This window comes from Heliangelus exortis, chromosome 28 (assembly GCF_036169615.1).
Source record: "Heliangelus exortis chromosome 28, bHelExo1.hap1, whole genome shotgun sequence".
In the NCBI taxonomy this organism is placed as follows: Eukaryota; Metazoa; Chordata; class Aves; order Apodiformes; family Trochilidae; genus Heliangelus; species Heliangelus exortis.
Genome location: NC_092449.1, coordinates 3,667,408 through 3,680,625, shown reverse-complemented (window position 1 = coordinate 3,680,625; position 13,218 = coordinate 3,667,408). Strand labels below are relative to the sequence as shown.

Here is a 13,218-nt window from a genome sequence, read left to right as displayed (position 1 = left end):
TAAGAATCCCAGTGATCCAGCCCAGCTGCTGGGAGAGCTGTCAGTATCCCTGGATGAGTCCCTTGGGGTTTTTGCTGGATCCAAGGGAAGGACACAACCTCAGCGATTCCCAATCAATCCCTCAGCTCCCTCAATTTTCCCTTTATCCATGTGGGAAAGCAGCTCCTTGCCTGACAAATTTCTGTGCAGCTGGAGCACCTGGGAAGCACCAAATCCAGCCCTTTTCAGCCCAATTTCTGCTGCTTCAGCTTCCTTTTGAAATAACCCAGCAGGAATTGGGATTCCTGCATCACCCATCAAGGAAAATTTGCATTTTTCTCAGGATTTTCCAAACCTCTTCCTTCTCCAAACACCGAGATTTCCCTGGTTGACCTAAACAAGCCCTGGAATCATCCCCCTGGGAAGCCGGGATGCTGAGGGAGCTTCCCAGGAACTCAGAGCAGATCCAAAATCCTCCTCCCCCGTTGTTCCCAAACGCTGCAGCATCTCTGGGAGAAGGAGCCTAAAATATTCCTTGCTGGAGCTTTGGGCAGGAATGGTTTCATCACTGGAGGAATTGGGCAGCGAGGAGAAAAGCATCCAAAAAAATCAACATTTTCACCACCTTTTCCAGTTCCCTTCGGAGCCGGTTTGGGAGCAGGATTTGGGAAAACTGAGAAAACTCCTCTTTTAAACAGCATTTTTTTTTTTTTTTTTTTTTTTAAGGAAGAAAAACCAAAACTTGAAAACCTCAAGGGCTGTGAACAACACCGGGGAGGTGGCGGGGGGGGGGGTGATGCTCACACCGCGGAATCACCAAAAAAAAACCAAAAAAAACACAAAACCCATCAACTCTCCGGACTATAAATTCCCAGATTCCCTGGGATCCGGCTGTTCCTGAGCTGCAGGGAGCAGGGGAGGGGGGGAAGGACCGAGTCCATAAATATTATTGGGGGCGACGGGGCTGCACGGAGCCAGACAAAGCGCCATTGAGCTGCCGGCAGCTGCCGCGGGGACCGGGCCGGGGGTCAAGGTCAGAGGGGGCCCCTCCCCCTATTATTCCCCCTTTTCCTCATGCCCATAAAACTCATGGAGTCACCCCACGGGATCCCCCCCTCCCCGAGGAGCGCCGACGGGAAGGGAAACTGAGGCACAGCCCCGCTGTGGGGAAGGCTCGGGAGGGGAGGTTTGAGCCCTCTTTGGGGATTCTTCGGGGAGGGGGTTTAATAAGGGGTTAAATAAGAGGTGGGGAAAAGGTTCTGGGCTGGAACATCCCGTGGCAAGGAAGCCCGTGCTCATCCCAACCCCTCCCTCTCCTCTGTTATTCCCAAGTTTTCCATATGGAGTTTTGGGAGCTGCTGTCAGGGCACCCCCCAGGACTGAGGGTTCAATCCTGCTGTCAGAGAAACTTGGATTTTGAGGCTATTTTCCTGCTTCTTCAGCACTCCCTTAGCAACGCCCGTTTCCATGGCAAAGAGCAGGAAAGCTCCGTGCTGAGCTTCGCCTCCAGCTCTCATCCAGCTCCCTGGAATTTGGGGGTTGCCCCCCTCAGCACCCCCCTGGGTGCCCCGTTTGTCAGGCACTGGGAGGTCACTGGGGGCTCCCAGGTTGGGGACACCAAGCCAGGAGGTGTCTGGCACACAGAACCTCTTGCAAAAAAAAAAAAAAAAACACAAAAAAAAACCCAAAAAAACCCCAAACAAAACAAAAAACAAAAAACAAAACAAAAAAAAAACAAAACAAAACAAAAAACAAAACAAAAACAAAACAAAAAACAAAAAACAAAAAAAAAAAACAAAAAAACAAAAAAAAAAAAAAAAAAAAAAGAAAAGAAAAAAAAAAAAGAAAAAAAAAAAAGAAAAACCCAAAACAAAGGTGGCTTGGGGCACACTGAGCCCCCCCAGGCTTCTTTCCATCTTTTTTCCATCATTTCCATCAGCTCCGGGGTTTCTGGGGCAGCCCAGGCTTCCCAAATTGCTGTGATGAACCCAACCAGCAACGTGTTCTCCTTCTATCCCACTTTTCCCACATCTCCAAGACTTAAGGAAGTCAGGAAAAGGAGGTGCAGGGCACTGGGTGCTGCTGGGTGCTTCGGAGCCTGAGCTGGTGGGTGCTGGCACTGGTTCCCCAAGGGGCACAGGAGTCACTTCAAAACTGGGATTCCTGCAGAAAATCCAAATGGAAAGGGTATTTTATATCTGTGTATCTATATATATATTAAAAAAAAATAAATCCCAGGGATCTTCTGGGCTCCACTTAGCAAAAAACTGGATTTCATTCTGATTTCTCCACTCTCGCTGGAAAAAAACTCCAGTTTTTTTTCCAGTGGACAGCCCTTCCCTGGGGAAATTCCCTTTCCAGGAGTCCTCCAGGCTCCCTGTTTTCCAAATCAGGAAATTTTGTGGGTGCCAAAGCCCCGGCAGACCCAGCACTTGGTGCTTTTTCTCCCCTCCATCTCCCCCGGGGGAGGAAGGAAAACTTTTCCTCTTCCCTCTGGTTTTTTTATTCCTCTCTGGTGGTGATGAATTCTTGCAGGGAGTGGTTGGTGCCCTGAAGGAGCCTAAAAAAACCCCAAATTTGACAGCCAAAAATAGCTGTGGCTCTGCTTGTTTATTTACCCCATTATTTACTGATTTATTTACCCCATTTATTCCAATCCTTCCTGCACTTTGAATCCCAAATTCTGGAAAAAAAAAACCACCCTGGCAGCTGGTGTGTGGATGCTCTTAAATTAATTTAATTTAATTTTATTTTAGGGGGGATATTAATATTTTTCCTCACCCCAAAGGATATTCCCAGTGCTGGAAAAGCCCAAATCCATCAGTTCCTGGGATTTCCAAGCATCCAGCTCCAGGTGTATTTTTCCCAGCCCTCCACATCCCCCTTTGTGGTGGGGTCAGCAGAGCTCAGGGGGTTCCCACGAATTATTTGGTGCCACATTTGGCAACAGAATTCCCGGGAACATCCCCCCCTGTCCCTCCTGGGGGTCCCCACTGAAGCCCCCACCCTGTCCCTCCTTGTCCCCAAGGTCCCAGCACTGCTTGGGGTGGGACTGAAAAAAAAAAAATGCAGATTTTTAGTGCAGCAAACTCAGGGATTGGGGAAGGGGGCTGGGGGGTTGTATCCAAAGGGAAATCCAATGGATTTATTTTCCCACTGCCTTGCTCAGCCCAAATCTCTCTCCCTGGTGGTGTTTTGAGCCACTTGATGCTGTGGCTCTGGTTGGGAAGTTCTGGAATTCTGGGGGGGGGGGACCAGAATTCTGGGATTCTTGGAGAGGGACAAAGGTTGGGACCAATCCCTGGCACTAAGCACCAAGTTTGGAGCTTTCCTGGAGCCATCCCTGGAGAAGGGATGAAGGGCAAGGAGGGTGGATGGGGCTGCAGGGAGTGGAAGGTCCCCTCCAGCCTCTTCCCTTCCCCCTCCCTAAGCCCCCCCAAAACAAACTCAGCTTTTCTCATTCACCCCCACGCTGCTGGGGAAGGGGCAAAATTAATCCCTATGGAAATTTATTTAAATGAATTCCCCTCCTGGACACTCAAGCTGTTCCCAGCCTGGCCTGGGCAGTGCAGTCAGGGGAGGGGGGGGAGTTCAGACCCCCCCCTAGGACCCTCCCCACTCCCCACATTCCATCCACAGGTCATGGGGGTTTTGTTTCCCCCCCCCAGGTTGTTGCCTCAGCTCAGATTTGGGCCAAAAAATTTGTCCCCAGGGCTCCAGGGGGAGGAGGGAGAAGACATTGGGCTCATGCAGCACCTCAAGAAAGATATTTTTTTTTTTTTTTGGGGGGGGGGGGAAGGTTGCTTCGTGCCCACAAGTCATGGGGTTTGATCAATCTGCTTGCTGAGCATCCTGATAAATCAGAAATAATGCTTTCCCTGCCCCAAACACCCCTCTGGGGTGGGGGGCAGCAGGAACAGCCCCTTCTGGGGGGGTCAGGGCAGGTTTAACCCCCTAGGAAGCAATTCCAAAGGCTGAGTGGGAAGGGAGGACCCAAGGATGCCCCAGCTGGCAAATTCATGAGGAAATTTGGGCTCAGGAGCCCCAAAAAGATGCAGAGGGGGGGTAGCCATGGGGAGGATGGGGTGGGATCAGAGGGGGGGGGGGGCAGCAGGGATGTTTCGTGGTTGGACTCCATAATATTTTTATTTTTTTTTCCAACCTAAATGATCCTTGTGTTCACCCCCAGGCAGCTGTGATGGGGAACCCCATGGATGGGCCATCAGGACCCTCCCCTGACTGGCAGGTGACAAGGAGACGATGGAAAAGGTGTCACCAGGTGCCCTGGGGACAACCTGAGGGCCAAACCCTGGCTCTGGGTGAGGATTTTTTGGAGCTGCCGATGGGAATGGGGTGGGAGGTGGGGACCCCACAGCAGTGCCCAGGTCCCCCCCAGAGCACTCACTGCTCTGGGACCATCACCCCAAAGGCTTTGCATGAGTTTTGTAGGGCATGACCAAGTTCTTTTCCCCATTAGACACCAGCAACAATGGGATTTTTCCTGCTCCTGCTGTCACCTGGATGTCCCAGGGGGTCTGACCCCGAACTCCTGCCTTGTCCCCACTGCCAGACCCTGATAGAAGTGTCCCCAAGTGCACAGGGGGATGGGGACTGGGGTTATAGGGAGGGGAAGGTATTATTCCAGCATTTCTGGGATGGGGACACTGTCACCTCCCGGCCACCCCTTTGGGATTCATCCCATTAACAGGTGACATCCCATTAACTTGGGATTTCTCCCGTTAACAGGTGACATGAGAAGATGCTGCTGGGTTCAGGTGACCAGGAAAAGCTGAAGAAAAGCCAGGACTGGGTTTGGAGTGTGGGCAGGATCCCTGCAGCCCCCCTGCCACCCTTCCTGCCCCCCAAAAGCAGCCGGGGGTGGGGGGGTCCCACCTCAGTGCCAAATGGGGTGACCAGGAGATGAGATCCCAGAGGGACACAGAGCCACTGCCACCCAGCTGGAGGTGCCAGGAGGACGAGGTCTGCAGCTGGATGAGGAGAAAGGAAAAAAAACCCCAAAACCACCCAAACTTTTCCTGTGCATTAAAGGTGTTGAAAGCCCCAACCGTGTGGCTGCCTGGGGGTTGAGAAGGGATTTGTCCCTTTTTTTTTTTTTTTGCAGGATCCCTCCAAATCCCTGGAAGCTCTGGTGTTGAGGGTGGCTTCCCCTCCCAGCAGCTTGGGAGCTTTTATCCCTCCAATCCTCTCCTTCCCACGGTGGGAATTGAGGGGCTCCCCAAGGGGGTCCCAGCCCCTGATGGGGGGCGGGTGGGAAAATGGGGACCCAGGAGGGTCACCCCAGTGCTCCCAGTGCACTGCCCGGTTGCTCCAGCCCCAGTTGGTGCCACTGGTCCTGCCTGAGCCTCGTTCCAGCCACCCCACCCCCATTTTTGGGTCTTGCAGTCAAATTCCGAGGCAGAAACCAAACCGGGAGACCTGGGGGGGGATGGGGGAGGAGGGGGACGATGCTGGGGGGGGGGGGGGATGATGCACAGTGTCACCGGAGAGGTTGGTGACATTGGCACTGGGGTGCCAGGTCCCGTTGGGGGTGCTGCAGCTCAGCCCTGTCCCCAGGGAGGGTCTGCGGGGTCCCCCCGGGTTTTTCTGGTGACATCGGGTGACAAGGAGCAGAGCCGGCTCCCCTGGGGATGAATCGGGACATTCTCACCCAAATCCCTGCCCCCCCCTCTCCTCGCCCTCAGCACCCACTCCCTCAGCCGCCTAAATATTGAGTTATCCGTGAAATTATCCCCAGGGAAAGGTCCGGGAAGGAGCCGGAGCCCGTCGGAGGGAAGGTGGCAGTTTGTTATGCTAAAGCCGAGGGGGGCTCGGTTCGGGGGGACATGTCGGAGAGGTCTGAAGAGCAAGGAGTTCACAGGCCCTCTCCTTTTGTCATGCTAAAAGTGCAACACAGAAAATATATACAGGCAGCTGCTCAATGGAGCGTGAAATACAAGTGATTTCTCCGGGAGCCCCGGGTAATGCGATGCAGCCCCCGGACAAAGCCCCTCGCCCGCCGCCCGCCGCCGCCTTTGTGCAAACTGGGAAAGTTCTGGGGGGGGGGGGAACGGGCACCGAGGGGCTCCCGGCACGCCAGCTGCACCCCCACCCACCCCCCCTTTTATCCCGACCCCCAGCATCATCCCCCCCAGCATCGTGCCAGATCCCGACTCCGTCCCCAGAACCCACCGGGTCTGGGCTGGAGGTCCCGGTGCTCCGGGATGGGGGGTCCCGGTGCTCGGGGGAGACGTCCCCGTCCTGTCCCCTCCCCTCTCCCCGGGGCTAACGGGGACTGTGCTGGGCCTGGCACCCCCTTAAGGGGTGCGGGATGGGGGATCCCCGTTAATTTGACGGCTTTGAGAGCAGCGCAGACACGGGGTGGGCACGGCAGCTCCTTTTGCTGCTGGTGATGGGGGCATCCCGGGCGGAGGGTGTAAAATCAACCCTCAAAGGGGCTTTTGTGTCCTGGGGGGAAGCAGCCGGGCTGGGGGTGCTCCCAGCATCCATCTTCCAACTTTTCCCTCCTTGTTTTGTGTCTCCGCGGAGCTGAAAGCCGACGCTGGGGGGGCTGCAAGGATCCCGGAGCTCTCTATTCATCCCAGCAATCCCCAGGGGATGAAGCTGCACCCCTGGGGGGGCTGGAGGGGGGGTCAGGACATGGATGTGTCCCACCAGGAAAGGTGACAGAGCTGGCTGTGTCCCTGTGTCCTCAGATCCTGACAGCCAGGACCAGCGTGCCCGGGGGGGGGGGGGATTTTTTATCATCACACCCCCAAAGTTCTCCCCACTGCCAGCAAGGGGGGGCTCTGGGCTGGTGGCCACTGAGGACAGGGGGACACCGTGGGGGACACCGTGGGGTTGCCCATGGGTGGCGTTGGGGGGGCTGTGGGAGCCCCCAGACCTGGGTCCCCCAAGGCAGGGGGGTGCAGGAGGAAGAGACATCTGGTGGGAAGTGCATCCCGTTGCCTGGGAGACGGATCTCCATGGCAACCCCCAGGGACCCCAGCGTGGACCAGGGGCACCCCCAGCACCCCCTGCCAGAGGGATAGGGTGCTCCTTGGTGGCCCAGCCCTAAATGACCCCCAGCACCCTGTGGTGGTCCCCAATGCCCCTTCCCCACTGTCCTGCACCCAGAGGGCTCTGCCCTCTCCTTGTCCTTCCTCTGGGGCTCGCAGGGAGATGTAGGTGGGCAGCAGGAGGGTGAGCAGGGTGTCACCAGGGGACAGGAGCCCCTTCATCCTACAAGGAGGACACGGGCACAAGGAGGTGGCAGCAAGGTGGTTACAGCATCACTGCTCAGCAGTGGGGGTGAGGGGGGGTAGGCCCCTCATCTCACCTCTTCAAGGTGTTGGAAGAGGATGAGGAAGCCACAGGGACGGAGCTGCTGCCGTCCACAACCCTGTGCCCTCCTGTGCCCCCAAAATACAGCACCCGGGGGTGGGTGTCACCCAGCCTCAGCCTGAACGGGCCCTTCAGGTGCAAATACGCACCCAGAGGGTGCACACACACACACACACACACACACACACACACACAGGCTGCAGGCACACACACGCGTGACATTTAGTGTCTCTACGTCCCCGTGAGGGACTCTCCCGCCGTCCCTTCCCGGCGCCACCGGGACTCGAACCCGCGACCCCGAGGCCGCTCCAGGACCACAGCTCCCAGAGGGCCGCGTCCGCGGAACCGGCCGCTGCTGAGGCCCCGCCCCCGTTCCCGTTACGCATTTCCATTGGTCAGTCAGCTGCCGATCAGTGGGACAGCGCCAGCGGATTGGCTGAGGCGCGCCAGCGGAGGCGGGGGGCGGGCTTCCTGCGGCCGCCTTTGCGCTGACCCCCGGCATGGTGAGTGCGGGGCGGGGGGGAACGGGGGGGAACGGGGGGGAGCGGGGGGAACGGGGGGGAACGGGGGGGAACGGGGGGAACGGGGGTGTCTGCTCGGGGACGGGGCATATCCAGGCTGTCCAGGAGGGTGCGTGACCGGGGGGTGCATGCACGGGGTGTCCTGGGGGTGCAAACCCAGGAGGTGCAAGTCCAGGGGGTGCATGGACGGGGGGTACATGGGGGGGGGGGGTGCATGGATGGGGGGGTATATGGGTGGGGGGCTGCACAGATGGGTGGCACATGGGTGGGGGGATGCAAGTCCGGGGGCTACATGGGTGGGGGGTGCATGGATGGGGGGCACATGGGTGGGGGGGTACATGAGTGGGGAGTACATGGATGGGGGGTGCGTGGGTGGGGGGTGCAAGTCCAGGGGTTACATGGGTGGGGGGGTACATGGACGGGGGGTGCATGAATGGGGGGGTACGTGGATGGGGGGTTCAAGTCCGGGGGGTGCGAGCTGGAGGTGTCCCAGGGGGGTGCAGGTCCCCAAGCTGCCATCCTGGGGGGGTTCCCCCCCCGAGGGTGCCATCCCGGGGTGCCCCAGGGCAGGGAGAGGGTCTGGGGGAAGCAGGCAGCCCCAGCCCCGCAGACTCCTGGGGGGCTCCCAGACCCCCAGTCTCCCCCAAACCCTTCCCCTTGGCTCTGGGGGGTGGGTGCCAGGCCTGACGCCCCCCGGGGGGGTCCGTGGTGCAGGCGGTGCTGGGGGTGCAGGTGGTGGTGAGCCTGCTGGCAGCCAGCCTGATGCAGAAGTTGTCCCCACGCTGCTCCTTTGCCCGCTGGCTGCTCTGCAATGGCAGGTGGGTGCTCTGTGAGCCTGTCCCCTGCTCATCCCGGGGGGAATTTGGGGACACCCGGCCCTGCTGACCCCCCCCCCGTGCTCCCCTCCAGCCTGCACCGTTACAGACACCCCTCGGATGAGGAGCTCTGTGCCCTGGCAGGGAAGCAGCGTCCCAAATCCAGGAGGGAGAGGTCAGCTCAGCCCCTGATTGACAACGGGGGGGTTTGGTGCCAACAGGGGTCACCCCAAAGTGCTGCCCCGCTCCCCCGGGGTACCCCCGAGCTCGTGGCTGGGGGTTCTGATGACGAGGAGCCCCCCGAGGTGGGGCTGTGCCCCCCCTGAGGGCCACGCCAGCTCCTTGCCGCTCTTCCCCACGCAGGAGGGTGAATGGGGTGACAGATGAGAAACCCCTCTCCGTGCCCAGGGACATCGACCTCCACCTGGACACCAGCCCCATCACTGCTGTGGATGCTCTTGGTAACCCCCCTGCACCCCCAGCACCACCCTCGACCCCTCTCCCACCCCCCCGTGGGTGTCCCCAGCCCCCCGGTGCCATTTTCTGTGTCCCCAGTGCTGCGTTATTTCCTGGAGTATCAGTGGTTTGTGGATTTTGCTGTCTACTCCACTGCTGTGTACGTCTTCACCGAGGGCTACTACTGCCTGGTGGGTCCCCAGAAGGAGATGAATATTGGGGTGCTCTGGTGCCTGCTGACTGTTGTCTTCTCCATGTATCCTTCTGCCAGCTTCCGGGGTGCCGTTGCCACCACACCCGGGAGAGGGAAGGTGCCATCCTCCTTTTGGGTTTTTTTGGTTTTTTTTTGGCTTTTTTCCCCTATTAAGAACCAGTCGGGGTGGAAAACTTCCATTTCTGGATTTCTAAAGCTCTCTGACAAGCTCCCAAGGTGCCTGCTCAGAGCCTTCCCAGGTGGCACTGACCCTAAGGACGGGGATGTTCTGCCACGAAGTGATGAGCAGGGGGTCCCCCAGGTGTTGGGGGGGGGGCCCAAACCCCCCGTTTCCTTGACCCCGACCCCTCAGCAAGGTCTTTTTCACCGTGATGCACCATTACTTCAGCTCAGAGGAGGGGGGGGAGCGCTCTGTCTGCCTCACCTTTGCCTTCTTCTTCCTCCTCCTCGCCATGATCACCCTGGTCATCCGTGAGGATTACCTGGAATTTGGGCTGGAGCCTGGTGGGTGAAAGGGGGGATGGGGAGAGGTGATTCTTGGGGGGGGGAGGACTGTGAGGGGCACCCCACTGATATGGGGGGGTCATTCCCTGCAGGGCTGGCTGGTGTCAGCAGCAACCTGGAGAGCATCCTGAAGCAGAGGGGCTGGGAGTGGATGTGAGTTGGGGGCTGGGCAGGGAGGAGAAGGGATGGGGGGGGGGGGTTTGTTTTTTTTTTTGGATGCTGAGGCTCACAGCTCCTCCTGGCTGGGCCTTCTCTCTGCAGGTTGCCCCTTGGCAAGTTGGGCTTCAAGCTGGGGCTGGTGGCTCTCTGCTCCTTCCTGGGTGCCTGCCTGACCTTCCCGGGGCTCCGCCTGGCCCAGACACACCTGGATGCTCTGAGGATGGCAGCAAACAAACCCCTGCTCCAGTTGGGTGAAATCCGTGGCTGAAGGAGGAGGGGAGGGGGTGGGTGCTGGCAGCTCGGGGAGGGGGTGGTCAGGAGCCCCCCTGCTTCAGCTTTGTGGCTCCAGGGTGGTGAGGAGGGGGGAGAGGAGCTTGGAGGGGATGTGGGGTGGATGGAGGGGATGTGGGGTGGATGGAGGGGATGGGAGATGGATGGAGTGGGTGTGGGATGGATGGAGTGGGTGTAGGGTGGATGGAGGGGATGTGGGATGGATGGAGGGGATGTGGGGTGGATGGAGGGGATGTGGGGTGGATGGAGGGGATGGGGGATGGATGGAGGGGATGGGAGATGGATATGGAGGGGATGGGGGATCGATGGAGGGGATGTGGGGTGGATGGAGTGGGTGTAGGGTGGATGGAGGGGATGTGGGGTGGATGGAGGGGATGTGGGGTGGATGGAGGGGATGTGGGATGGATGGAGGGGATGTGGGATGGATGGAGGGGATGTGGGATGGATGGAGGGGATGTGGGGTGGATGGAGGGGATGTGGGATGGATGGAGGGGATGGGAGATGGATGGAGGGGATGTGGGATGGATGGAGGGGATGTGGGATGGATGGAGGGGATGTGGGGTGGATGGAGGGGATGTGGGATGGATGGAGTTTTTTTTGGGGGGGTGAGTGGGGTGGGTTCTGATGGTTCCCCTGCAGGGTTCTGCTCCACCTGAGTTTCCTGGCACCCGTCCTGGTGGTGGTGATGTGGATCAAACCCATCTCCAGGGATTTCCTCCTCCACGCACCCATGGGCAAGCAGACAGTGCAGATGTAAGGGGGGGAAACTGAGGCAGGGGGGAAACCGAGGCAGGGGGGAAACCGAGGCAGGGGGGGCACCACTTCTCCAGCCTCTCCCATTCAAACCCTCTCCACGGGGAGGTGTAGGGAGGGGGTTGTGGAGCACGGGACCTCTCTGGCAGCCCCTTCCCCTTGTCCCCAGCCTCTCAGACTCTGCTTACAACACCACCCGGCTCTGGGCCATCGTTGGGCTCTGCCTGTTGCGTTTGGGGGTGACCCGACCCCACCTCCAGGCTTACCTGGGGCTGGCCCAGCGTTGGGTGGAGCAGATGAGGAAGGAAGCTGGACGCATCCCAGCCCTGGAAATCCAGCGCAAGGTCCGGGGATGGGAGGTGGGATGGGATTTGGGGGGGTTTTGGGGGGGTCTGTTCTGCTGAACCCCCCGATCCTGCCCCCCAGATCACCAGGATTTACTGCTACGTCTCCGTGGTCAGCCTGCAGTACCTGGGACCCATCATCCTCACCCTGCACTGCACCCTGCTCCTCAAGATGCTGGGTAAGGAGCTTGGGAATCCTGGAATTGTTGGGGTTGGGAAAGGTCATTGAGTTAACCCTTGGTTGACCGGGATCAACCACTGACCCAACTTGATGGGGTCTGGGGCTCAACTGTGGATGTGGGGGGGGGGGCATGGGGGGGAATCAGAAGAGACCTGGAAGCCACCACCGTGACCTGGAAGCCACCCCCATGACCTGGAAGCCACCCCCAAGCCCTCAGCCTCCGAGATGTCCCCAGGCTCTCAGTTGTCACCAACTTCATGCATGCCACGAGCGTGCCAGGGCTCAGCTGTCACCTGGGGAGGGGGCTGCATGCAGCACAGGGACTGTCCCCCCCCTCCTCTCAGCCCTGTCCCCTGTGTCACACGCAGGACACCACTCGTGGGGGCTGTACCCAGAGCCCCTCCCCAGGGAGGTGACAGTGACAGTGACACCGCAGCACCCCAGGGAGGGGGACGTGGAGGATGTTGGTGCAGCAGTGGAGCAGATCACGGGGGTCTTGGGTGGCATCTTCACCCCCCTCTTCTTCCGTGGGCTTTTCTCCTTCCTCACCTGGTGGGTGGCTGCCTGCCAGGTGGTCACCAGCCTCTTCGGCCTCTACTTCCACCAGTACCTGGCTGCCTCCTGACTGGGGCAAACTGGGAGCTGCCTGTTAGCCCAGGGCACAGGTGAGGAGGACATTGCTGCCACCAGCTCTTGCTGGGACAAAGTTTCAGACCCAGCCAGCCTGGCACTTGCTCCTGTCACCACTGTGCCTGCTGTCACCCTGCTGTCACCCTGCTCCGGGATGGGGCCCTCCAGACCCCCCTCTCCCCCTCTTCCCAAGGAGCTGCTGCTGGGATTTTGGGAAGGCAGCAGCTCCTGGCAACCCTGGGACTCAGGGGGGTGGGAATTGTCCTTGCTTGGCTGGGGGCTGGAGCCAGCACAGACTTTGGGGTTTGCTCTGCAGTGTGGGGTTTTGGAGGAGCTCCTTGGGGTGGGGGGGGTGATCCCTCTGTTTGGGGTGAAATCCTCAGGCTCTCCAGCTCTGGGCTGGCTTAGAAATAAAAGAAGGAACCCAGAGCCCCTTTGCCAGGCTGAAAGCAGCTGTTTTGTTTGCTTTTTTTATTTTTTGGGGGGGTGGGGTCCTATGGGACGAGGGCCTTTGGGTGAGCAGCAAAGCCCTGGAGATGTTCTGGCACCTGAAGAGCCCCAAGGAGTGCTCCCTGCAGCCCAACTCCCTGCCTCTTCCTGCTCCTTCCTTCCCTCTGGAATCATCCCTGGGCTGATAAAGCTTATCTCAGCCCAGCAGTGGCTGCTGGGGGGGGGAGGGATGGGATCTGCAGCCCCTTGTCCATCCCAGCTCTTCCCCACTGCGTGGTGGGTGCTGGTCCAGCTGCATGAAAAAGGATTAACAGGTCTGGGCTGCTCAGAGAAAGGGAGAAGGGCTCTGATCCTATTTGATAGCCTTGTAATGGTCTTAATTCCCTCTTGCTAAAGGGCTGAGATGAGAAAGCAGGCCTGGGCCTGGCATTAACCAGGCTAATCCAGCCAGCCCTGCTCCCCCAGCCAAAAAAAAGAAAAAAAAAAAAAAAAAAAAAAAAAAAGGGGAAAATTCCCCCCTTTTCACCCAAAAGTCTGGGGAAAGCAGAGCAGCACCACTCACCCCAAAAAATGGGGTGGG

At 58.7% G+C, this 13,218-nt stretch overlaps 2 protein-coding genes across 2 annotated transcripts in view; both read left to right on the top strand.

Moving 5' to 3' along the window:
• Positions 1–7,746: 7,746 nt before the first annotated feature.
• On the top strand, positions 7,747–12,637 carry TMEM161A (transmembrane protein 161A). The gene is made up of 12 exons (XM_071727783.1): positions 7,747–7,823; positions 8,556–8,659; positions 8,751–8,831; positions 9,020–9,117; positions 9,212–9,368; positions 9,679–9,830; positions 9,923–9,983; positions 10,092–10,235; positions 10,920–11,033; positions 11,203–11,377; positions 11,460–11,556; positions 11,927–12,637. Exons 1-12 carry the CDS (start codon positions 7,821–7,823, stop codon positions 12,181–12,183), a joined length of 1,443 nt encoding a protein of 480 aa, XP_071583884.1. The 5' UTR covers positions 7,747–7,820; the 3' UTR covers positions 12,184–12,637.
• HOMER3 (homer scaffold protein 3) overlaps positions 11,096–13,218 on the top strand; it is a 68,195-nt gene continuing 66,072 nt past the window's right edge. The window contains exon 1 of the mRNA XM_071727793.1: positions 11,096–11,101. The gene's annotated coding sequence lies outside the window, so the exon portion shown is untranslated. The remainder of the gene's footprint in view (positions 11,102–13,218) is intronic.

What these genes read in the sequence shown, in the direction of transcription:
- TMEM161A (XM_071727783.1), top strand. An exon ending in CCCAAATCCAGGAGGGAGAG is followed by an intron (nt 8,832 to 9,019) that starts GTCAGCTCAGCC and finishes TTCCCCACGCAG; the next exon opens with GAGGGTGAATGGGGTGACAG. An exon ending in GGAATTTGGGCTGGAGCCTG is followed by an intron (nt 9,831 to 9,922) that starts GTGGGTGAAAGG and finishes CATTCCCTGCAG; the next exon opens with GGCTGGCTGGTGTCAGCAGC.